General features: G+C 32.7%; 3 protein-coding genes across 4 annotated transcripts; 1 reads left to right on the top strand and 2 right to left on the bottom strand.

Annotated features, from left to right (window-relative positions):
* Positions 1-9,149: 9,149 nt before the first annotated feature.
* On the bottom strand, positions 9,150-17,931 carry LOC129757115 (uncharacterized). Its single transcript, XM_055754241.1, has 4 exons — positions 17,650-17,931; positions 17,374-17,583; positions 9,578-9,667; positions 9,150-9,419 (listed from the first exon to the last, which is right to left on the bottom strand). The coding sequence occupies exons 1-4, from the start codon at positions 17,674-17,676 to the stop codon at positions 9,270-9,272; spliced, it is 477 nt and encodes a 158-aa protein (XP_055610216.1). The 5' UTR covers positions 17,677-17,931; the 3' UTR covers positions 9,150-9,269.
* Positions 17,932-18,091: 160 nt separating this feature from the next.
* On the bottom strand, positions 18,092-23,900 carry LOC129757114 (uncharacterized). Its single transcript, XM_055754240.1, has 4 exons — positions 23,684-23,900; positions 23,419-23,619; positions 18,326-18,412; positions 18,092-18,262 (listed from the first exon to the last, which is right to left on the bottom strand). The coding sequence occupies exons 1-4, from the start codon at positions 23,744-23,746 to the stop codon at positions 18,122-18,124; spliced, it is 492 nt and encodes a 163-aa protein (XP_055610215.1). The 5' UTR covers positions 23,747-23,900; the 3' UTR covers positions 18,092-18,121.
* Positions 23,901-24,093: 193 nt separating this feature from the next.
* On the top strand, positions 24,094-25,175 carry LOC129757112 (uncharacterized). Of its 2 annotated transcripts, none has more exons than XM_055754238.1 (4): positions 24,094-24,229; positions 24,288-24,488; positions 24,545-24,622; positions 24,682-25,175. In XM_055754238.1, exons 1-4 carry the CDS (start codon positions 24,131-24,133, stop codon positions 24,901-24,903), a joined length of 600 nt encoding a protein of 199 aa, XP_055610213.1. In that variant the 5' UTR covers positions 24,094-24,130; the 3' UTR covers positions 24,904-25,175. The 2 variants fall into 2 exon arrangements, with proteins under 2 accessions (XP_055610213.1, XP_055610214.1); XM_055754239.1 differs by having other exon boundaries at positions 24,565-24,622; positions 24,682-24,898.
* The last annotated feature ends 1,530 nt before the right edge of the window (positions 25,176-26,705 follow it).

Below are 26,705 nucleotides of genomic sequence, written 5' to 3'. Positions count from 1 at the left end.
TCCAACCCTCAGAAACCTACAATGGCCGGCTACCCGTGCTGCTTGCAATAATTTCCTTGGGTTACCCCAGATGCATTCCTTCTGAATATATATAATGGTATAAAAATAATACAAAGCAGTAAGGAAAACGACTCAAAATATTGGATGTACAAAACAGTAATATATAATAAAATAAAATAACAAAATAAATTAAAAAAAGGATACGAATCTGAAAGGTAAAATTATTAGAGCAAATAAATAGAATAAACGCATACTTAGAACAAGTCTGAGACTGTTCATACACTGCATCTTTGTTGATGAATGCACACTTGAAATTCATTCAAATATACAACATTAAAGACAATAACCATAAATTCCAAGTTCCAAAGGTTTAAAAATTTTAAATGTTCAAGTTTCCAAAATTTCAAATTACAAACTTTAGAATTCCAAATTTTCCAGATTATCTTTGACTCATAACACCCAATTTCCAGGGTTTGAATTTTCAAGATGTTCAACAATTCCAATTTTTTCTTTAATTAGTTTTCAATTTCAGTATTTGAAGTATTTCAAATGGAACACGTTTTCAAAACCGAAGTTTTATTATTTTATTTTACGAAATGAAAGTTTCAAATTAACAGAGTTCGAATAATATCAAAAATTAAAGAAAGCCATAATTCTTCTTCCATTAAGAAGTACATATTTCAGTTTTAAAAGCCATTAAAAAAGTCTGAATGAATACATTCTATTATTTCTCAGATGTTAATTGAAGAACTAATTATCAAAGCTTTTGAAAACCGGATTGATCTCACCGCATTTGTTTCGTCGAGTCTGCATACTGGCTTCCTCTTCGTCCTTCGATTTTAGAGCCTTCCACTTGAAGCACCAGGTTCAGAACATCAAAGAGCCGAGAAATCTCGTTTTCGTAAACGTATCCCGCACTCAAAATTCTACACAACACACGCACACATATCTACGGCCGATGACATAGTGAATACGATGCGATGCGATGCGGTGAATGCGGTTCAATGCGGTGAACCACATTTGATGAAAATGTATGTGAATCGCTTAAACCTGACATACTCAACGCGGCGAAGCAGATGTCAATTTGTTCCGCCGCTCGAGTTCGCGTAGGCTGCGTCCGTAAATTTTCCGCCAATTCGCATCGCATCGCACTCACTATGTCATCGGCAGGGATGGAATCGAAGAGATTTTGATCCGACAAACGTTTAGTCGTCAAGTGTACAAGTCGCGATCTGTACAAACCGAGAGCAAAATCATATCCCCTCGATAGAGGATTTTTATTGAAACGATGATGGTTGAATACCGACAAACACATTTTGAGACTGTGTGTAGCTCGGGGAGAAGAGCTACCCTTTTTGCTAGCTAACTTTAACCAATCACAACGTACGCTTGGCTCGCTGAGAATGAGTGTCTTACATACACAGATCCTTGCGGATCTGAATCGAATGGCGCAAACGAAGCTTAAACATATGACAGGCGACGTGGATGGAAGTTCAACTGTCGGCCGGCACATGTTGAAGAATTTCTTTTGGCTTAGCGCACGGACATGGGAGTTTTAACTGATTTATTCAAAATTTATTACTTTGTTTTAGATCACCATAGCGCTTATATTAATAATTACCTTGAATTGGTTTTAATATGATTTTTTTAACTTTTGTATTGAAAATTCCAAGCAGAAGCTGATAAAACTGGAATAAAATCAAATTGGTTAAAATGAGGTGCTTGGGAATAAGGAAAAATCCGGAAAATTTCGTGAATTTCAAAGCTGGAAGTTTCCACAAATCACCGGGAAAGTGCTCTTTTCTTTAATGATAATTTAATTGATATTTTATGATATTTCATTAAATCTTTGAACAGGTATCAGCACCAGTTCGCTACATATGAACATAAAGATAAAGTTTTGCTCATTTTGTTGTAAACTGTTGACAGTTTGAAAGCTCAATTAAACTTTTCTGATTTAAATAAGGATGATTTTATGATTCCGTGATACGATGTGATATCAAACGTCTAAACTTGAAGAACATATTCGTTTTTTCTAAACGCAGTTTGTGTTTGATATAGCTAGTTTTTCTTTACTAAAACCTTGATTTGATACCTCAAATATACCTTTTTACTATACTATTTTTTTAAATATCAAGTCTGTTTAGATTTTATAATTCATTTTCAGGAAACTCCCATATTTATAAAATTCTTCCGTCAAACTTCACAGATTTTTTTCGAGACGTGGAACCCTTATCAATTAAATTACTTACTGATGAAAATGTTTTTTTTTGTTAAATGTTTTGTGTTCTTTGTTTATTGTATACAAGCACTAGCGCTTTGCTACACTTTCTTAAAATAATTAAACTTTTCTTAAAAATAATTTTGATTTTATAAATTAGCATTTTCTTATAACATAAACAATCAGAAACACTCTTTTGAAAATGAAAGCTGCTGCTTACTTTTGTAATGTTAATGCAAATATGAATTAAAATCTTAAATTTTATATTGTATAATTTTATATTCTGAACATGGATGGTTTTTTTTTACCAATATACGAATGTGTGAATTTTTTGCAAAAAACTGTTTGACTTTGACATTTTTAGTATTGCATATTCTTTTAAATTTTCATTTCGAATTTTCTACGACCACGACAATTCTTCTTCTGAAACGAATTACTTTTAATGAAGGATTTAAATTTTTGTTCCATAAAACTTTTAAATCAATTAAAATTCAAATAAATGTTTGAATTTTGAATATTGAAATTTAACATTAAAGTGATTTTTGGACAACAATCGTGTCTACATGCCTATATCTGATTTTCTTTCTTAGTGCATTCGCCAAGACTTCGTGATTTTCAAGATTCTCCGATATATGATTTTAAAGAAAGGTCTAATATGGACCTATGTCCACATAAAAAAAAAATTTTTATTAATAATCTGAAATTGCCAAAAACTCGCTTATTCTGTTTTCTGTTCAATAAAAGGTTAAATTTTGATTCAATTTAAACAATTTATTTCCAATGACAATCAGAAGTTCATATCGCTAGTGGATATTCGAGTTTGACATCTCGTCTTACAAAATTGGTTAACAAAAGTTCGAAGAAATGAATAATCTAGATCTGCAAAAACCAAAATTATCAAATAAAAAAATCATTAGACTTTTTTTGTTTAAATACAAACACATCAATTTCGTAGAAACCTTTAAGTTATTATTCATTTCTTTTAAATATGCATTTTAAATCCACTATTGTGGCATAAAAGATTTAAAATCTTGTCAGATTATTAATTATACAATTACATTGAGTTATTTCAAATTGATTTTAATTACCGTAAATAAAATAAGGGCACAATTTTAATTGCTTGATTGCCTTCTAACTCTTTTTTGTGGAAATATCTCCGATTATTTTACGACATTCAATCGAAAGTACCTTCAACTGATAAAACCCAAAAATCAGCACAAACCTATTGAGATATGTTATTACATAGAATTTAAATGAGATACACAACGCTACCAAATTCACCTTTCTTCGAAGTGTCAAAAATAATTAAAAAGCGCTGAATGGACAATTAGTTTTTTTTCTACTAGATCTGAAATCTGGAATTCAAAGTTCAACACTTGGAAAATAAAGAAATAAGTAAAATCATTTAAATTTCATTTGCACTTTTTGGTAAAACTATAGATGATTCGAAGAAGCTCAAATAAAAGGTTTTAGTTGAATTATAAACTTTCTCTAAGAACACGTGTAATTTTGACTTCTTAGAAAAAGTTGGAAAGGGTCTCTCTTGCATGATTTTTCATAGTTTGGTTTATATGTTAATGTTGAAAGAATTTTCAACCACGCTAATTTTAAGGCATAAATCAAAATATTCGTAGTTCTTTACTTGTTCTGAAAATTGAAAATCTATGCAGAATTTAAATTCTAAAGTATGTTGTTTCATAAGTTATTATTGTTTGATTTTATCAATATCCCACACATTATTTGGATTCAGGATGCGAAATTCTTTCAATATCAGGTTTTTAACATAGACACCGATAATGTTGTTCCCATGTATTATTTAAATGGAACAGAATTTAATACACTTACATAAAAATCAAGCATCGAAGTGTTAAATTAACCCAGTTAATACTATTGATTACATATGGAAAAAGCAGTGTTGAAAAGAAGCACTTTTCAACACTGTTTCAGCTAAATTTTACTAATTAAAAAATGCCTCTGAAATTTTTTAACAAATTATGTAACTAACATTCTGCACCTAAGCCGAAGTAAATATGTAGTTCAGAAATTGAAATCTCGATGATTTTTTCAAATAGTTATTTCTTTTTTTATTTATGCTACAAGTTGCGAAAAGTAGATTTTTCAGCACGAGTCGAGGATTAATCTAACGAGGGTTACCGTGTGATGAAAAATTCGATTTTAACAACGAGTTGCATACAATTTTTTTTTTGCTATTTCGTCGGTAACCATCGGGCATCAAACAGAAAGGAAGTCTAAAAACAGTGCTGAAAATTAGCACACCGTTTCAACACAGAACATCAAAAAAGCCGATAAAGTCAATAGATTCTGAATGTCAATTTTTTTAAAAACTATTTCTATTTTTTCGAAATTTCTTTCATTTTTGTGGATTTTTTTTTGTAGATTTTTACTTCTTGCAACAGATTTCACCCAGTTTTCCAACCACAACCTTCCGCCCATCCCCCCCCCCCCCTTCCCTCCCCTCATCATTTGGATTGTTTTTCATCTTATGCTATATAACATTCCAAGGCTTGTTATCTTATTAATTGCTGTTGCGTACTACTCCAAACAAACGACCGAGCAACACACAAATGTTGTTGCGAGCAAGAGCTTCTCTTTGAATCTTCCAAAAAAATACAATCTTAACGCTATGATGGGATCCGATCGCAAGTTGTACATGTCGCGATCTGTGCTTAGTCAAGATCTGTACGTTTAGAGATTCGCATTTTGTTGCAACCACTCACAACAATCCGTACGTACGATATTGGAAGGCAAAGCGAGTGCGCTCATCAAGGACTTTCTTTTTATCTTGCTTTTCTAAGATTGTGGTAACTCGCCACTCTCGGAGATCTCCCCACATAACAGTAACAGAGCAGAGAGCATCGCTAGCTAGGGCGATTTGAATGTGTTCTAGGGTTGGTCGCTCCCTGCTCAAAAGTCGCTAGAAGAGATTTTCTTCCATCCCTGGTCATCGGCCTACGACTTTGAAGCCCGCCACACACTCATCTGGCGCAACCCCTTATAGTGTAGTTTTGACCCGTTATCGGAAAAGACTGGGTTAACTCCTTTTTCATGTAAAGCCCTTGTACCCTTTATAGTGTACACAGCATGTACGTCAAACAGAGGTGAAAATTAGTAATGTAAACATGTAAAATCTACACATTATTTTGGAAGCTCGCTTTGCATGGCGACGTCAGCCCTTTGATGTTAGCTCTTTAAAGTGTCAGAAGGATGGAAAGAAAATAATAAAAATAAAACTGATTTTGAATTTCTTTATTCATGCTGGTCATTTATTTATTTTCATGCTGGTGTTATAAAATATAGGTTTTAGCGATTCCATTTCAACAACTCACTTTTTAACTCAAACACAACTTTTAAACTTATTCCTTAATCCACAATGCAACTCGTATACCATCACTATCGGATAGAATGACAAGTTAGAAGACTACCCTTTATTTAGTAAGCTAGCTTTTCTAAATAATGTGTAAAATTGACTCGATGAAACGACACTTTTTTTGACAGATCTCGGCTGTTCGCAATAATGGGTCAATTTTACAAGTTTAAGATGTTGCGCCAAATGAGTGTGCAATGTAGCTTGCTGCGTCCTGTGTGGAACGAGTGGAACCCGAAATCACAATAAGACGCCATATTTACGGCATTCAAACGAAATTTTCACTCCCGATAATATCGACCATCACTTAATTGTTCTTCATTATCCTGTTGCATTTTTCGAATACATTAAGATCGAATTCGTTTTTGATTTTATTTTTTCGTAACACTGAACATCCGGGTCGAAAAAACAAATTTTTGTACACGCGTAACACCGACGTTTCCTTTTCGGCGTTCATTCGGAATTTTGCGGTTTGTCTTTTCATTCACTAAATTTTTCCGTTGTGGTACTGAAACCGGATACAAATCACAAGCTATACGAAATGGAACTTATTTCGGTTTTTCTCCTCCATCCGAGAACCAAGCACAAGGCGACCAAAACAACAACGAATGATTCTTATAATCAACGACCCGCAGCAAACCGATGAACGAACTGCACTCGACGAATGCTCGAACGAAACTCGATTGTCACTAAATTTTGTACATGTATACATTACATTACTAGGTACCTTAACAGAAAATTTCTCAATTTCCTTCCAAACATTCAAAAATTATTCCCACATATTTACTTTGAAGGTGAAGGTGATTTGATAGAAATATGAACAACGTACAAGTCCCAGAAAGACAATTTTTGGTAAAAAATTTTTCGAGATAACACCAGATTTTGACGTTTTATGCATTTCTAAGTCATTTGGTATCGACTTTTAGGATTCCCCTGAGTCTCCTCTCAGGACATTTTTTAAATCCTGAAGTCGATTTTTGATTAAGAAAATTATTTTTAGATAACACCAGATTTCGACGTTTCATACACTTTTTGGTCATTTGAAACCAAAATTAAAATTTCGATTTTTTCCCGATTTGCTATGGGCCCCCTTAGGTAAGGTTGCCAGATTACCTGGTTTGATTTGGGTTTGCCAGGATATTTAATTTTAAATTAAATATTTTTTGAACAAATTTCAATAAAAATAATCATGATTTTAAAAGCCTTAAATGCGATTTGAAATCTGCTGATATATTGTTTTTTTTTTTAATTTTTTTTCTTGATTTTTGATAAGTAATTCCAGGTTTTGACCAAATTTGCCCAGTTAAATTGCCCGAAATTGGTCGATAACTTTTAAATCCAATTCCCGGATTTTGCCAGGTTTTAAGATAAAATATTGTCGGATTGTCCGGTCTGGATACGTGCTGACAAAATTCTGGCAACCTTACCCTTTGTTGATATTTTTTTTTTACTTTGTTTATTTGAAACGGCTCATACCGAAGGTTTTAAAGAGCCAAACCCTTGTTTTTGTATTTACAATTCATACATTGTATAGTTGAAGAAAAAAGAATAAAGAAAAAGGGAAAACGAGTGTATACACGAAGATCTATAGATTTAAAGAAAAGGTATAATTCAAACATGTAATCTAGGTCCACCGCAGCCAACACATCCCTCACTGGAACGTTAGGTGGTTTCCCTCGACCCTTTGTTGATATTTGAGGGTAAAAAGAACCGAAACTTTTAACGCTTTGAGGCACCTCCAAATCAAGTCCGATTGAGCTGAAATTTTGCCCAGGTCAGTTTTTTGGGCTAATTCACAAAATATATATGGTCAGTTTTCAAAATTCGATAATGAAATTTTTTACATACAACAATTGTCACGCTAATGCGCTTATAGAAACACTTCTTCCTATATATAAGCATTGGAGCGGAAGCGGAAAAAATAACGACAGGGTTGCTAGCGAACCGGAAAAAAACCGGGAATATCGGGAAAAACATCTCGTCACCAGGAAACCGGGAGTTTCGACACCTCACCGGAAAAATTGTCATGCTTGATAATTGTTTACGTAATTTCAAAAATATTTTCAAAATTATTTCTAAATTTAAGAGTAGTTGTTTCATTTTATAAACGCCTATTTTCGTTCATTAGTAAACAAACGAAGTTTGAATTGCTTTTTTAACAAATTGCGGAGCAATATGAGATATTCATTTTTTCGCTCTACGCAGATGTGCTACACTTACAAGCATAACTCAAATGTTATAAATTCAATAATTAAACTATTATCGCCAAAACTAAAGAGAGTCCAAACGACTAAACATTTTTTTCGCTTAAAGAGGTTTCTAACTTAACCAGCTTCTCTTTTATAGAGGGTCATCAACATACAAATGCATTAAAGTGATATGTCTTAGATAAAAAATTGTATCGAAAACAAGTCATTGATCTAAGGTCTTTACCCTGATACAAAATAATATCTTACATTCAAACGATTAAAGTTCAGCCCAGTCTTATACACAATTTTCTATATTTTCACGAAACTTTAGTTCAAATGACTATGGCACTATGGCAGTTATTCACTAAAATGTATTGAAAAAAAAATTAATTTTTCCTCAAATATATCTTGGGATTTATACAAAAAAAAAATAACTGCATTATAAAATATCCAAATATTTAATTGTAATCTGATGATTTTAAGTTTGGTAAGACAAATCCCTATTCAAGTTGACAAGCGGATTTAATAATATATTTGGATTTAGTGTATTTCTATAAAAACTATACAATTTTTGTCTATAACCCTATTAAAATTCTAGAAAATTTCACAGTGGCTGAAAAGTACTACATTATAGTTTCAAGATCAATTTAACCGGACTTATTTTTGCAAATTATTGAAATTGTGGAGCAAAACAACTAAAAGATGCCAATTTGGTTAGATTCGAATAAAAAATCCTGAAAACCTGTCAATTTCTTATGAAAAGACTACGTGTCAAGAGACGCCAAAGTATTTGTCACAATTTCTAACCGGTTAACAAGTTTTCGTTTATATATATAAAATAAAATTGTTAGAAATTTCATAACCAGGAAAAAACCGGGGGAAAACCGGGAAAAACTTTGGAATTTTAAAACGAAAAATCGCTAGCAACCCTGTAACGACGAAAGAATAAGAATCGAACTCATCTATCATAAACTCCATCTTATCTCACAAGATGGACGTTTTGCATACAAGCGTATTGGGGCCTATTGAAGTAGAGGAAGTCGTCGCAGCCTGTGGCGTATATGATAGCCTTCAAGTCTCCTAAGCCAAAACGGTCTTGAAATCAAATCCCGGTATACTTTTTGTTGGTTGGTGGTTTTAGCATTTGTAAGATGCTAGCCATCATATCCTCGAAAGATTATAAGAGTTAATTAAAAGGAAACTCTTCGAGGAAACATCAAGTTTCATTGAGATCCTGTTTGTGTTAACGTCCTCTGTATGAGTGAAGGGATTGTCATCATATAAAATACCATAAAAATACTTGTAAAATATTCTTATATTTAACCTTAACATAAAAACATAAACGTTCACACAATTCTTAACCATTCGTTCCCTCACATGAAAGCAATCATCTCCAAAAAAGATGTTCTCTGTTTTATTTAATTTCTAATAATTAAAATTATTTCTTCAAATCGTGGTTTTACCACGACTTACTTCACAGTGCAAACGTGTCCAACGTGATGGTGATCTTCTTCAGTATTTTCTTCAAATACAGACATAGATACCGATCGGCGACCGTCCCATACTGCACGTACTCGCTGACCCGCCGATTAAAGAATGCAAGTTTGAGTAGGGCCGATTTAAGCTGCAATCGAGAAAAAAAAGGTTAAACCATGATTGCCATTGATCGATTGATTTGGTGATTGATGATCGTGGCAAATTGCCAAATCGCCAGCCTTGGCGACAAGCGGATCTGACATTGAAAAATGGCGCATTACGAGAGGGAGCGGCGTTTCTTCTTACCTCACAGTTGTCTGTTTCTTCGAAACCGGACTTCTTGTGGCGACACGAGTGATGATGCAGCCGCAGATCCTTGACGGTGTGAAAATCTTGCTGCAAACGGAAATAGAACGCAAATTGTTTGTGATGATTTATTTGCTTTGTTTGAGTACTTCCGAGTTTTCTTGGCACTCGTTTCAGGAAGTGTGGATGTCTGCGCTTGAAAGCTTTGTGTTGGATTCTTAAATTATGTTACCGAAATGGATTAGAGTTAGTGTTGACAATTAAAAACATTGTACATATTTCTTAACTGATGTAAATAAAAATGAATAGAAATGAACGAGATTTCTAATAGATATTAAAAACATGTTCAGTACAGATATTTAAAATGCATTTCAAAATTTTGAAAATTACAAGTTATTTACCAAGAAAAAATCGTTGATACCAAGGAATGAAAATCTGCTTCAAAGCATGTTGGATTAAGTCAGTAAAATTCAAATTAATTTCGGTCATAGCTACATTACTAGAGATCGGATAGACAAAACTTTAGCAGCGTGGTGTTGGTTTTGAAAAGGACTTTCTTATCTATTTTTGCCAGATTTTTAAGTTAACGTGTGTTTGAGATATTTACGATGCAAAATGACATGGTAAAAATAATTTTGCACAATTTTGCGTATTTTATGTCTCGAAAATTCTTCATTGTCGACTTAAAAACTAATGAACTGTTGATTTTTTCAGATTTTTTTTTGAACCAAATGATTTAGAAGTATAAGAAGCCACTCTCCACACGAAATTCAAACCAAGCATCGGAGTGGAACCCTTGATCTTAAGTATGGTAAAAAGTCTATGGTTATTTGGGATAACTGAATGCAGACCCCTTAAATAATGCAATAAATCCATTTCCGGCAGGCAAAAAGTGTTGCCTGACTAGTAGACACCAAGTAAATAATTATTAGTGAGCAGTTCCTTAGATCGCAATCTGTGAAATCTGTTTTTACGCAATGTGACAGGTATGCTCTGATGAACAAAGAAATTTAGATTAATACTGGACTTAAGAGATCAAATTCTTCGAGATGCCTACTCATGAAAAGGTTCCAACCAGATTCCAATTTCTTTTTTTTAAGTGAGTTTGTATAAAACATCATGATTTTGCAAAGGTTTTGCTTCTGTGGTAAAAATGATAGATCAATACATGACTGAAAAAAGTGTGCAAAGTTAAAAAAGTGATTTTATGAAAAAGTAAGAGTATTTCTTAAAATCATTGATAATTTTTTTAAATTTTTTTTCAATAAATGTCATATTAACACCTTCATTTCCTCCATAGAAAGTTTTCGATCAATTGAATAGTTTTTAAAATACACACGTTTGTAACTGCTCGGATTCTAAACAATCATAGCCTTAGTATGTTTAGATGAAGTGTTTCTCAAACAGATTCAAATTTCAGCCGTCAAGGAGATCCCAACACTTTTTTCCACTCTGCTTTCTCCATAGATTGATTGATTGAGAATATGAAAAAGGAACCTCGGATTTTCACATTTAAAAAATTATCTCCTGATAGGTAGAATAACGTTATTTTTTTTCAAATTGAGATTTGAATGAAAAAACTTATTGTTGTTGAATATTTTTTCTGGCTTTTTGAACATTATTCAAAGGGTGTGTGTAAACCATTAAAAGAAATCATCAATTTTGTTTAATACTTCTTTTATGTACATATTTGAACTATTATGCGTGCAATGCCACTAGAATACTTCACTCAGATGTTTCCTGTCAAATCCGCCGGCTGTTTTGAATTTGTGAGAAAATTTTGCCAAGAATAAATACCTACTATTCCAGGTTTTCGAACGGCTACTTCGAAATTCTAGGGAATTTGGTTCCAAATGAAGCAATGCTTTGTGCAATTATGTTTGAAATTAACCAATATTTATAGATCCACACCCATAGAAGAGGTTGCAAAAATCAGCACATCTCTGTGCCGATAATGCGCTGAAATGTGCACTGTGCCGAAGATGATATGTTTGAAAAACCGTAACTGGCATAAGGACTCGGCTCCCAACTAAAATGATGCATGACCACTACATTCAAGCAAAACAAGAAAAACATTTTATGGGATTTCGTTCCTATTGGATAATTCATCCCAGAAACAAGAAAATAAAAATATAAACCACAGCGCCCGTAGGGAGAATCGAACTCAAATCACCAACCATATGGTCTTGCCAGACCGACATCTTAACCAGTGTACTATTTGACCTTCATGCAGGAAGAGGGATATTTGTCATAGGCATTCTGCCACCGATCAATCACAAAAGAAACGCACGACAGTGGCTTCCCGGCGTTTGGCCTCCTTTCAAGGTATTCATTTGTCTTGCTATGGAAACGGGAAAGGGAACGGGAGTGGAGGAAACGGGAAACTCATAGAATGAGAACTGTGCTTTGCTTACTGCCTGCTATTACATACACACGCTACATATACACAGCTGCTTAAGCCGGGCAGCTTGGCCGGTGCTTGTTTGCCGGTAAATTGAAGGAATATATTCTTGTTGCTTTTGCTACATACACACGCACAGCTTAGCCGTGATTGTTTGCCGGCGAATTGAAGGGATTGAATTAGGCTGATGTCATGCTGAAACAACTAGCAACGCAACGCAACGCAACGTTCCAATAAGATTGCGTTGCATTGCATTGGTATGTCATGCTGGCGCGACCTGTCACTTTGAAATTCCCTACAAATCATCACTTCTCTACATCTGATAATGCTTTGAATCGTCTCCTTTCTTTCCGGAGCCATCAAAAACTCATCAAATCACGACCCGGATTGCAAGAATGCCGAAATTTGAACCGACAAAATTCCTTGTTTTTTTTGCCGGAACTAAGAATTCATGAAAATTTTCTCGCCGATTAAGATAGTTTTTAGTTTATTATCACAAGTTCGGACAGATCTTCGTACTATTGTGCTTAAAACCCGGAATCACTGCTTCAAATCGAGAAAAAACAATGTTTCTATTGGATTTCCTACTAGTCGCGCTACTAAACACATTGGCATCAGATTGGTCGCGCTACTCAAAGCGACCAGTATGACAGGTCTGCGCGATTTCCATGGAGATCAAATGAGAGCTGGTTAGTCGTGTGAACGTTGCGTTGTAGGTCGCGTTGCTAGTTGCTTCAGCATGACATCAGCCTTAGAAGGATGTTTTTGTTGTTGCTTTTGCTACATTCACACGCACAGTGCTCGGTTCGCTGGCTGCCTGGTGTTGGCCGGTATTTATTTCCATCCTTCTTCGTCTTGTGATGCGATAGGGAGGGACGTGAAAGCGTTTTTATTTTGTTTCTTTCAGACATACGCAATTCGGTTAACTTGGGAGATTAATGCCGGTGGGAGCAAATCGAATCAGCACCGATCGCGTTATCTTCTTGTACCAATGATGCTATGTAATTGACTACACGCCATTGGCACAGAGGCTGAATTTTGGGTGCACTTATACATATGTATGCATAATCAAAATTTGAATGAAAAGCTGTCAAAAACATTTACGATAGATATAGATTCAGGATAAATCGATTAAAAAAATCAGAACAGGGTTGATAATTGTTTTTAATGTCAAATGATATTTTCAATAAGCCAAAATGACATTCATCAGTTCGGTCAAACTCCTAGCTGTGATATTTTTTTTTGCTTGGTCGCAACCAAGTTAGCCAAATAAAAATTTTGTGTTTTTGCGAAAAAAAATTCCGACTTTTTGTAATTTTACTTAAAAATTCTGTGATGGTTTTCTGTGATGGAAATAACCTAAATTTCTTTGAAAAGTTATGAAAGAATAGAGTCTTTTTTACATTTTACTTGAGAAAAATCAATAAACATAACCAATCTTATCATGTTTTTCCAAAACAATGTTTAAAATCCAAACATTATGTTGACATAAAAGTTATAATTTTAGAAGTACGTACGAAATTTATAAAATCTGTGAAATCTGTGACTATTTCCAAATTCTGTGTTCAGTGAAACAGAATCTGTGATAAAAATTTGCTCAAAATTCTGTGAAATCATAGATTTTTCTGTGATTTCGGCAACTTTGATTAAAGATTGGAACGGTCATGTAAAATTATGTCAAACTTTTTTCTAGCTCTTCTCGAATTTTACTGGAAATGTCGATCGAATTTGACGAAAATGTAATAATCTTTCGAATGACATTCGCATCCCTGCTTCAGAGCCTGGATTTGAATTTACCGCTAGACTATTCCTCAATCTAAGCAAGCGTTCAACATAGGAAATCACTGAAAATTTTAATTCTGTCTAAATTTTAAAATTAGAACAAGATTGAGAAAATTTTTTATATTAAACCATAGAATCAGATTGTATGACTTAATTTCGTAAATTCTTCGCTATTCGTCAAATAGGCTTAAATGTGAAAATAAAACATTTGAGGTTTTCATTTTCTTAGGTTTGCACCTGTGACATCAAGACTTTTTTCACTGGCAGGATATTTGAATCTCGGATCACTTCAATAGGAGAGTCAAAAGTATTTTTGTACGATTTTTTGAACAAAATTAAATTTCTCAAACCCAAATTGTTTTGTTGAAAAATTCACACAAGTTATTTTTGCGTTTACAAACAGTTGTGTTCTACGGAAAGCTTTATGGTTCAAAAAATTATTTTTAACAATTTTGTCAGAGATTACTTAGCTTTAGGAGCTGAAGTTGTATTTTTTGCCTTAATTCTGAAACCAGATTGTCCGGTTTCATCCGGGTTTGCCCGCCTATTTAATACAAAATTTGACAAAAGTCCGGTCCGGTCCGGTCCGGTTACCCGGATTTCATTAAAAATATCCGGGATTTTGCACGGAGTTATTCACCTTATTTGTCGAAAAAAAAACAAATTGTGTTGTAAATTTTTTATTTATGCGTGAAAAACGAATTTTTTTGATCAATTTTTTTTTTTTTTTTAAATAATCTCGAAAGGTTTTTTGAAAGTCTAAAGTACAGTTGAAAAACTTTTGATGAGTTTTGAGTAAAAAAAATGTTGAATCAAATGCCCGGATTTTGTCAGATTTTTCATAAAATAGCCTGGATTTGTCCGGCCATAAACGTGCTGGAAAATTTCCGGCAACCTATTTCATAACTACAATTTTAAATAATTTGTGTTAAAATTGTTTCATATATCCAGAATGACTGTAACTCTTAAACCTCGCCGCTAATATTTATTTAGATCTAAAAAACATGGATTAAAAATTTCTGAGACTACCAAAATGATTATTTTTTCGAAAAACAAATCTATTTCCAGTTTTCTCATGTTTTAAAGATTCTCTAAGTTGTATCTTCTTGTCAAACAGTTGCCATCATAGTTTTGAAACATTTTGTGCAAAAAGTAAGTTTAATAATGACTCAATTGATTGGTTTTATGCCAATTCTATTAATCCCCGTCGAGAGATAAAGTACTCGGTTTGTTTTGAGGTGTTTTTTGTAACTAAAAATACTAAAAGTTACTCGGGAGATGATTGCTAGTTTGGTTTTTACTTAATATTTTCTTCTCATGTGATTCAAACATTACAAAAAAATTAAAAAGATAACTTTTTTAGTGAAATTCTCCTGCTTAAACTTAGTTCAAAACCGCAGAGATAAAAATTATGACGTCGCAAATTCAAAGAATTTAGCAACTCTGCCTAAACAAATCGTACAATGTTCAGGAATATCTTAATAACGAGAAAATAATAAATTTTGAAATTTTGCAATGGTTAGAACAATTGAGGCCATCAGAGCCAAAAAGGTTATCGATTTTGAGTTTTAAATGCCAAACCATTCTTCTTATTTCCAACCTTATTTATTGTTTGTTAGAAGATAAGTGTCACAAAATCAATATTGAAACTGGAATAGGATTTAATCGTTTTTTTAATGTTCCAGACAAACAAAAAACCCTATCGCATTTTTTATAGTAGTACCCGCATAATCAATTACAATATATAGAGAATATTCTATATTGTCTCTAAACGTTATCGTTTATTGTAAAGTGAACAGTATATGTACAATAACACAGACCATATTAACAATCTGTATTATGATTATCTGTTAAAGTACCATATGGGGAAAGGGCTGTTAAGCATGTTTACCATTCAAAAAGAGCGATTTTTTCGAACAAATATTTCATGCTACATTATTGGATACGGTTAAAATATCATCCACTTTTGGCGAGCAAAACAATCTACCTGAATGTTCTAGCTACGTTGGAATACAAAATCATAGATTTCATCAACTTCAATGGATATAGTTTGCTTATAGTAGTTTGTAGTAAAAATAACGCTCAATCATACGTTCCGCATATTGTAAAATATTTTTAAAAAGAGCTTCCCTGTACCATAACCAATATAGTTCCAATTCTTTCCCACAAAAAATAAAATAAAATTAAAAAATTTAAATGTTGAGATTTTTATTTTTTATTTCTGATATTATACATGGATTATACAATCTTACCTATTTGTGCAGATCTGCATTGTTCAGCCTTTCAGTAGATTTTTTTTCCGCTCTCCGCTCAGCAGAGATCTTTGTTTCTGTAATTTCATTAGTTTTATTTAATCTCACTAGTTTTTATCGATAATATAATATAGTTTTACTTACTTTTCGCGTTCTGTGTGTTTTTCTCAGCGTGATTCTTTTTTTTCGGAGCCATTTTGAACACAGTTTTCAGTTCCGAACCTGGCGTGGGGTTGCCGACACAAATTTTAACGAAGTGAAGTGAAAATTAGCAGATGCTGAACCCAAGAGCGAAAAAATGCATAAGCTCACAACTACATCTTAAAATAACAATATTAGTTATTATCCGCAAGAGGTGAAATGATAACGACTTGTCTAACTCATACAATGTTGTCAATGTTGTTTTTTTTTAATTTAATGTCTAATGCTAAGAAAATATAAGGAAACTTTGTCGTACACTGTTAGAGTCCTGGATAAGGTCCAGAGACAATATTCAAAGGTTGCAAATTTTTATTCTCTTATTATACTATACTTACTAAATCATATATCATATTGTCACTGTCACTGATACGATCCTGTCATAATTTATTGAGGTAATAAAATTTTGAACATGTATAATGAAATGATACTTGGAAGATATTTCATACTGGTACTGCTACCAATATATTAAGTTAATAGTTAGTACTATATCCCCAACTGTTTTTAATTATGCGGGTAGTTATAAAAAAATAGTTTTGCCTGAAATGACGTCAAATTAACAGCCTTTTTCAAATGTTCAGTTAAAATCTTATAAAAATATAAGTTCAAATTGAATCTTTAAAGCTTGAAATGAAACTTCAATGAAACCTTTTTTTTGTTTCGATTTTAGTCGTTTTACCATCTTTATGGCATTCGCGACTTTATCAACGTTGCAGTTGACGGATCGTTATTGAAAAACTTATCCGGTACAACTGCGTTCGATGTTTACTCTTTGGCTCGAACTCGCGGACATCGGCTCAGAAGACAACAGATTTGCCAACTGAGCTATATCACAAGCCCAATGAAACCTATGAAAATCTGAATTTGTACGAAAAAAATCTTATTGACCTAGTTCCTGAAAAACCGCTACCCACTCTAGTAATTCTAAACATAAAATGAGCAATAAGACGAATTGAGTCTGGATTCTTCGATTTCTTTGCCGGAGAAAGTCCAGATGGAAGGGACAGGAGATCATTTCTCATAAAATTTTTCATTTAGCTAATGAAACCACACTTAACGTTTTGCGGTAAATTTGAAATAAAAAAAAAACGAATGAATCACTTTACTGAAAAATTCGCAAACAACGACAAAAAATGAACACCCGATTGCCCGAATGAACTTACCCCGCAGCAGTGTAGGTTGAAGAAGTTTTCCTGTTTACGCTCCCCCACCCCATCTAGGGAGAGGGTGGTGAATTTGGCCAACAGTTGCGTCACACTCTCGTGAATCTCAATCAGATAGTGCAGGAAGAAATTACCCGACAGGTCCCAGTGGCTGATGATCGAATCGTACTCGTCCAGGAAGTACTTGGTTTCCGAGATCAGTTTTTCGGCCTGCCCGATAAAAGTTGAAGTTAGAGATCGTTTAGAATTTTATGTCACACTTGTTCCAAAACTTACATCTTTGCTCTGCACCAATTTCTGCATCTTGCCAGCAAAATGAGCGCCACCTACTTCTTTTTTTCTATAATCCAAGTATCGCTTAGTTAAAAGAAACACTCGGAAAAAATAGTTTTAGAATATACTGTGGCTTGGCTTTTTTCTGTTGGCAAATGCCAAACTGTTGAGTTGAGGAACGAATGGAAGCTTGTTGTGAACTGACGTTCGTTTGGGCTTTCTAGCTTCAAAGGAAACATTTGACGGCGTCGCCGAACGATATTGGCGAAACGATCTTTTTTTTCAGATGCCTTAATTGACGAAAATAAAAAAAAAATCGGAAGGACGCCGAAGGCTTAATTTGGCATAGTATCAAACAAGCAGCTATTAAACTGTAAAAAGTCTTTAGGCGTTTATTTTTAGGACGGAAACCATATTTGTGATACAACTGAACAACCACAGAAAATTTCACAATTTCACATGTAAATTTATTATTCTAAAACTTTAACGTATTTGTAATCATTTTCATCATCTTCTTCAAATCCATGATCAGATCGAAGGAATATTTTTCACCAAAAGTTATATATTCCTTGAAAAGATGACGCATGTGGTTGATTTTTGCCATTGCCGACTTGAGCTGAAATTAAAAGTTTTATTTGTTAAACTGATCTCTATCTCTATTTTCCATCGGTAGACTTACCTCTAATGTATTCATATAACGAACAAATGGTTCGTTGTGAACGGCTTTGTAGTGACTCCTCAAATCTGCGGCGTTATCAAATCCCAACTACAATGTTGAGGGAATCCAGAAAAAAAATTATTTTAGAACAGTTTCAAAACTTGTTGCCTTCTTTAAGTTTAAAATTTGTTATCAAAATTGTTGTTTGAGTACCTGGATTAAATATTAACATGGAGTGATGAACATAAATACTCTTTTTTTTAATCTAAAATTGGATAACGATGCCATATTATAGAGGAGACTCTCCCCTCTCAAATGTACTATTCACGGAAAAATACATTAGGGGGTATGAAAAACTTTTTTAACCCTCCAAAGCTGTTCGGGTCAATATGACCCGAAGCGCACATTTCAAAGATCTTTATCATTTTTTCAATATACTGATGAAGTGGTAATTTTGACATACCAAGTATGTTCTATGAAAATAAAGATGAGATTTGTTCTATGAAAATAAAGATGAATTAAAGTTTTGAAAATCGATTCATTGGGAAATGAAATATTTTGAAAGCAAGATTTTCAACCTCCCCCCCCATGGATATTTTTTCCAAGTAAAATTTTCAGTTCAAGAAAGGAATTTACAGTACATGTCAGAAAATTTGCTCGCCTTTGGCGGAATTTAATACTAAATCACTAAAGGCCTTAGACCATGGGTGGCCAACATTTTTAACAGGTGGGCCAAATTTCAGAGATTAGCTTTGTTGGCGGGCCAATAAACTAGTTGTTCTGGAATATTTAAAAAAAAGATATTTTTGAATGCACAAGGAAAAAGTACGTTTGCTTAGTTCACATCAAGTATAGATTAATCTTTATATGTCATTTTTAACGCTGACAAATAAAAATAATTTCCGCACCTATGTACATAGATTTGAATTTCAGTTGAAACTCTTTTCAAATTTTCCAGTATATCGATTGGACAAATGTATGTATTGGTAAAACCTTTTATAAACAGGATGAATACGAATTTGATTGTTTTATAATCATTGCACCATTTTTGAGCACAAATTTTGCCTAAAAATCGTCTTTCTGAGAGATTTTACAGTACCAATCCATTTCTAGTAGAATTTTACTACCCAACTGTAAATGCTGTATATTTTTTTCCATTATTGATGTACCTAAATACAGACAGAGCACTTTGCCGATACAAAGATATTTGAATTTGGTTGAATTTCATAATTATTCCTTTTACTGTTGAAGTTATGCAAAAAAAAAAATATACAATATAAATTTGCAAAAGGTATTGAATTCTGATGGATAAACGAAGTTGTTGAAAAAGAATTCATGTCACGAATGGTTGAAGTAATTGTAAAAATATAGTTTTAATAATGATGTGAATATAATTCAGTGATTTTTCACGATTTTGAGACGATAGTTTGACATGAGCTTACTATGTTTCTAAGACTAACCAAACTCCTAAATTTTCAAACTAGAGTCCATTTGAATGCTCTTCATATCAATAATATGTAGTCATCAAAAACAAATCCTCCAATCCATACATTTTAAACCAAAATATTGAAAAATATGTGATGGAACGTACAGATAGTGTGTCAGATACCATACAATTTTGATAAATTAAAAATTGTAATTGTAATTGTTGAATTTTCTCCACATGTAACCGGATCGGACAAATCCAGGCTGTTTGAATTCAAAATTTCCAACCCAAAATCCGGGCAATATCAGAACGAATTTGATCAAAACCCAAGAGAAAACAATTGAAACATTTTTCTTTTCATTACCCGATTTTAAATCGTTTTGTATGCTTCCAAAAAATCGTTAAAGATTATTTTGTTAAAACTTTGTCGAAAAAGTTTTCAGACGCAAAAATCTATAATTATTACAACTTAATTTGAGATTTTGTAGATTTTGGAAATAAAGTGAATAACTCCAGGAAAAATCCGGGCATTTTTCAATTAATTCCAGGCAACCGGACCTATCTCAAAGTTGGCATCGAATATCGAACGAAATATCAATATCAAAACGTTCACTTTTTAGAACATGGTATTTCCAAAAAAAAAAGCTTCGCAGGCCACAAAAAGTTGGTTTAGCCAGACATTTAATTTTAAGACGTTTCCAAATTGATACTAATTCTTATTTGTAAATTTCAGTTTGTAATTCAAAAGACCATCTGTATTGAAACTCAAATCTTGACACAAAAAATGGGTTGTATTTAGAATGGGTTTTTAATAAGAAGATAAACTATTTTACGAATACTTATTTTACGTGTCTACAAATTGATAAAAATGTGATAGGCGTTTAATACTTACGATAGTCATCAGAATTATCCCAGAAAAAAACTTTAACTTCAATTTTATTACTAATCAATTTGATTATAAAAAATATCATTACAATTTTTCTGGTAATTTTAAATATTCTTCAAGAATTTTTTTTTAACTTCAACTTTATTATTTGTTTCTCGTTCTTCTTAACGCTCAACTCCACATCTAAAGGGTTTTTTTTTTATAAATTACACAAGGCCACAAAATTCACATCTTTCCAAAGTGCAATGAACTGTATAGCTAATTTTCATTAAATTAATTGAATCCAAACATGCAATTTTTTATCAGCTTTCGTGTTTGAAATATCTTTTAAATATGTAAAAATCATTTAAATCGAAATTTGTTTACAATAAAATTTCAATAAAGGTTTAAATTTTACTATCAACTATTTCTAAGACCGCAAGTTATTTTCACTTCTGCGAAAAAAGTTAGACAAGTTTTCCGTTTAACAATTTCAACAATTTAAAAAAAAGTTTCAACAAACAAAGTTTTTCTTCTTAATCAAATGAAGTAAAAAAATCGGACTCATTTTTTTGTTCATGTAGATTTGTTAGTTCATCAGTTATCAGTCATTGATTTCACTCAACACTGATTCATTTTAAACTTATGGACTCTTGTTGTCATTGTTTTTACATTTTTAATTTTTGTTTTCTGAAGAACACTATCTCTACCTTTTGTTCTTGTCAGGACTCAGTATTTTAACCCTTCGTTTCATAAAAAAACAAATTTGCAACAATTAATGTATGAAAAAAGTGAAAAATCGTAATTTATTTTAATTTTTATTCTTAATTTACACATCATTTCCGACTGTTTAAAATTATTTTTAAGGAAAAATAAAAAATCATGAAATGAAGGGTTAATTGGCAGCGAAAAAATATTCAGAGCTTGAATTTCTAAATTAAATATATGATATGGATTTTAAACTTTATAAACGTTTCACTTATTTTATTTTCAATCATTTTATTATTTTCAATCATCTTTTTGAATCGCTCATGATTTTTTAGTTAATTTATGAAAAGTTTCTAAATTGATTACAAGTAGCAACTTTAAAGAAAAATTTCAATGTTTTTGAAGTGCTTCATTTTTCAATATTTACAACAAAACATGGAATCAAATCATTTTGAATATTAAGTCCGTTTTTTGGTGTTTCTATTATTTCTAGCTTAATTTGAGTTTCGAAAACCCCTCCCCATGGATGGGTTCTTCGCACGGGCCTGGCATACGCTCATTTTTACACGCTGAGGGGCCTCGAGTGCTGTTTAGAACGGCAATCGTTTCAATAGTAATTCGAATAAAAAAAAAAGAATTGGTAAACGTCGATGCCTATTTAAATCAAATATTAGTGAAAATACCTGCCTTTTCGGCAATAAATGTGGTTGTCTGATTTTTTGATTTTGTCATGTTTGTGATTCGTAGATCTATCTTAACGAAAGACAACTAAAAAATTTAGCATTTTTTAATTAATCTCACGTGACGCCTGATTAAAAAATGATTCTGATGTAAAGTTTCAAATAAGTATAAATTATATGGAAGCACCAACTATTTATGGGAACTTTTATAAAAGCTGGACAACTGGAATTCGTTTTTCCTAGAAATTTTATGCATTTGATCAGCTTCGGATTTTATGAAACTAGCCCTTGAAAAATACATTAACTTGTGAAACGCTTGTCCTCCATTTGAATTTTGGCGTGAATCACATTTAAATATTCTCAAACATCATCGGTCATCAAACATACTAAGGTGTCATTGTTCTGGTTACAGTTTCAGGGTATTCAAAAATATTCAAGCCTGAAAAATCAGCTGATGATTTGATAAATGAAGAAAAAGCTGATTGAGCTTCCATAGGATTTTGAAGAAACGTTTAAAATAAGCTTAAACAAACAAAGATTAGTTTATCATTTCTTTTTTTCATTTTCTTCGTCAAAGGAAATAGCTTTGCTGACCTCTTACAAAGCAATTTATGACAAAAAATTTAATAGTACCCCAGCTAACATAAAATCGTAATGCAAATGAAAATTTAGATCGTTTTTGAAAATATTTTGAATTACCATTGTAAAATTGTTTCAATTAAGTGATTTTTCATGATTCATTTATGACACGCTTTGCTAGGAAACTATTTGAATCTGGTGAGTGATAAGAGAGTTCGTGAAAATGTTACCAAAAAGTAGCACATAAAGCTATGATCATTTAGTATCCGGACACTTCTTTTCGGTCATAGCTACGTTACTAGAACTCGAAATTTGGCAGCGTTGTGATGGTTATGAAAAGGACTATCTTGCCTATTCTATTCAGATTTTTAAATTTATATGTGTTTGAGATATGTACGATGCAAAAAGACATGGTAAAAATAATTTTGCACAATCGCTTCGTAAATTCTTCATGACTACTTCTAATGCAATGTTTCGCGATTCTCCAGCAGTGATGTCAATTGAATTTATTATTTATCAATGCGCTAATAACTTTTTTGCCTAATAAGATACAAAGTTACGATATTCGACTAAGTTGTTCAACGTTAAATTTCCTTTAGGAAATTTATAAATTAACACAAAAACCATCAGTTGGCTCGATTCCACAGAAGAAACAAAAACGATATCGATTTTTAAGTAAAAAATATTCAATTTTCCCATACAAACCTAAAAGTTCAAATTTACTCATGTAAACGTTACTTAAAAATTTTGTGCAAAAAATCATGGATGAGTTCTGGACCCAGACGAAGTTTTTTAGACTCCATGCTTTGAGAAATTCAAAAATGACCCCAAATCGACTCAGTCTAATAGTACATACCCCGCAGCAAAAAATCAGCTTATCCGATTTGGTTCTCGCATCTTCAAACGGAGCCGCTTCAAATTTGATCAACAGCTGCTTAGCCATGTCCCGAATTTCGCGCAAGTTCCAGTGGAAAATTCGTCGATAAACATCCTTGTGCAGCGTTATCTGATCGTACTCCTTCAGGAACTGCTTGACGTCCGATCGAATTCTGTCCAGCTGTGATACGACATTTTTTTATGAATTAGTCGTTTGTATGAATAATCTTGAAAAAATTACTTACATTTCTATATTTGTGGCTATAATTGTAGACAGCAGTATGTACGTAACATGTTGTTTTAACCATGTTTCAAAGATTTTATGGTTTTTCAATAACAACTGAGAATTTTATCGAGAATGTTATTCAGTTGAATTCGTCGTCTAGAACTAAAGTTGAGAACAACCCATCGATGTCTTCGGTTGTTCTATGACTTATTCTCACTGACTGCCGACTTCTTTGTTACCGCAAAAACAATTCTTAAATCCGAATGGTATATACAATTGAATCATCGAATCCCTGCTCCCAACATTCAAACCACTCGCAAAAAGAGGGTTGTTTACTTGCAGTGCATGAACTGATTCACTGGTAAAAAATAAAACTAGAACCCGGACAGGAAGTCAAGATGTTGATTTAAGTTCAAATCAGATCGTAAGCAAAACTAAGCGGACGTGACAAAATAATCCGTTCCTCATGGCATTAAGATTTAATTGTTCGGAACTGATTATTCCACCGTCAGAAGCACATTGCCATCAAAAACCGCTCGTAGATTATGACGAAAAATCACGGGAAGTAAGTGAAAAATATTTGCAATTCTTTCACATTCTAATTTGCGTATTGGCTATTCCAGATGGTAAAATTCATCTCCGACGTTGAATATTTTGTGGATCATTTTGAGGCAACGATCAGGCAGCGTAACGTTTACCGTAGAAGGTTCGATTTCCAGCTGATGGATATTGAGGAAAATTTGAGGAAGCTGATCGTTAAAGCTGATCAGGCCATAAGAATTCCAGCTCCAAGGACAGATTACCAGCTGAAGGCTTGCTGTAATGTAAGTTTTAAAGTGGTCAAGGAAAATGTTGATACTTAAACGAACTTAAATTTCAGATCTTTTTCCAAAATTATAGGGAGTTGAAAACTCATTACTACAGATATCACAGTGCTACCAGCAATTATCGACCTGTGGTAAGTGATTCAAATGTTTTTCAATTCTAATTAACCTGTTCATATGTATTTGTTTGTAGATGCAATCCGGTCCGGGAAAGTTGGAATATTTTCGGCAAAGGTTGGAAGAATATTTGACCACAGGGACCCGGTACAGTAATGAGCTGTTGTTGCTACTTAAGAAAGTACTAATGCAGGTACGATTGATCATGCTGAAGGATACGCCGGTCAAAGTGGAAGATAGAAAAGCTGTTCGTATTTATCATTGGAAGGATTTCAAACCGGAGATTATTTTGTGCTGATTGGTGAGATTGAAATACAGCTTTGAGTGCGGTTTTTTTGTAAATCTTAAAAATGTTTTCGAAATATTCCAAACAAACGGCGAGCCCCTCAGAGCCAAAGGTGAAAAATTTTAAAATTTTGAATTAATACACCAACCTAGCATATGCATTAAAAAATGGACTTTTTTCGAATGATGGTTTGAAATAAATCCAAACAAATAATTGAGTGCTGTTAATTTTCAATGTAACGTAATAATATTACTTAACTTAGAAAAAATACATAACTCCTTTCAAGCGGCCTTCCAGCGTTTTATCGAAAAATTAAAAACGGCAGCCGAAAACTTTCTTGTGGACATGGTTTCGCGTTATTTCTTCGTTTTATTCCCCAATTTATCTTCAATTTTGTCAACAACATCTTCAAACTTTTCAGTTAACCGGAACTTCCGACTTGGAGGACAATAAATATCCAAGAAGACCTCTTTTGGAGTTTTATCTTCATTTTATTTTTCAATTTTTCGTCAGTTTTTATAAAATAAATGACTTTTTCACTCAGCCACTGACGCTGCGACTTTGCTCGCAGCTACGAGCTCAGTGGTTCTGGCCATTTTCAGTAGAACTTTTTTGGAACATTAGGAAGGCAATGGGTATATGAAAAAAATTTCTTCATCGAATTTCGAATACCATACATATTTTTAAGTAATTTGGCATTTAAAATTAAAATTTCGATTCCCTCTGGACCCTTTGAAGTGATTTTTTGGGTAAAAAAATCGTAAAAATTTCGTAAAATTGCTTAAAAATGACAAAAACGATAAAAATGAGAATTTAAAAAAAATTACAGAAGTAACAAAAAGTTATAAAAATTAGAATAATAGCAACAACCTCAATTATTACAAAAGGTACAAAGGTTACAAAAGTTACAAAAATGACAAAATGATATAAATGTGAAAATGACATCTTCTATATATAGAAAAACTAGCTGACCCGATGTGCTTTGCTACACCTTTCAAAAATTAATTAAATTAGTTTGAATAGTTGAAATCTAGTTTTATTTCTTAGAAGGCATTTCAAACCAAATTTTGACATAATTTAATTTTTCCAATTTAAAGAGAGCTTTAACTGGAGTTTTGAGTTTCAGTACAAAGATGTTCTCAATAAACTCTTATAAAAAGTTCTCAACAAACTTTTGTTCAAAGTTAAATATTCATAAATGTTGACAAATAGATATTTCTTAGTTAACATTTGTCCCGTTTGATGTGGTAAAGGATAGCACAATGCTTTTCTGAACTTTTTCATAGACGCTAAATATAGGGGAGAATGAGGATACTTGATCCCTGGGGATACTTGATTCCTTAGCTATATCTCGAAACTGGAATGTCTTACAAAGATCAAATGTTCTAGAAAAATGTTCCAAAATGAGTAAAATAACAATGCTTGCAGTTTAAAAAATTTTAACAAAATAATTGTTTGAGTAATTGAACTTTGCTTGAAAAATTTCACAAAATGTAACTTGAAGATCTTTTTTCATCACTTTAAAATGTTCCTTACATGGGAAAATTATGAAAAAAATATTTGTTCCAATGTATCAATCGTCCGAGCGTAAAATTAACTTCATAATGCCATATTTTCAAAGCAATGGAAAACTCTCAACTTTTTTCAGAAAAAGTTTTCTAAAATGTTGATTATGGGTACAATTGATCCCCTAGAGTTGGGTACAATTGATCCCCCTTCCAAACGGCATATTCTTCTTCTGAATTGATCGTTATGATTGCTGATTATGAAATTACTAATATTTATCCAAAAACTAATATTTATCAAACAATTGA

This window comes from Uranotaenia lowii, chromosome 3 (assembly GCF_029784155.1).
Source record: "Uranotaenia lowii strain MFRU-FL chromosome 3, ASM2978415v1, whole genome shotgun sequence".
NCBI classification, from domain to species: Eukaryota; Metazoa; Arthropoda; class Insecta; order Diptera; family Culicidae; genus Uranotaenia; species Uranotaenia lowii.
This window is presented reverse-complemented; position numbering and strand designations above follow the sequence as displayed.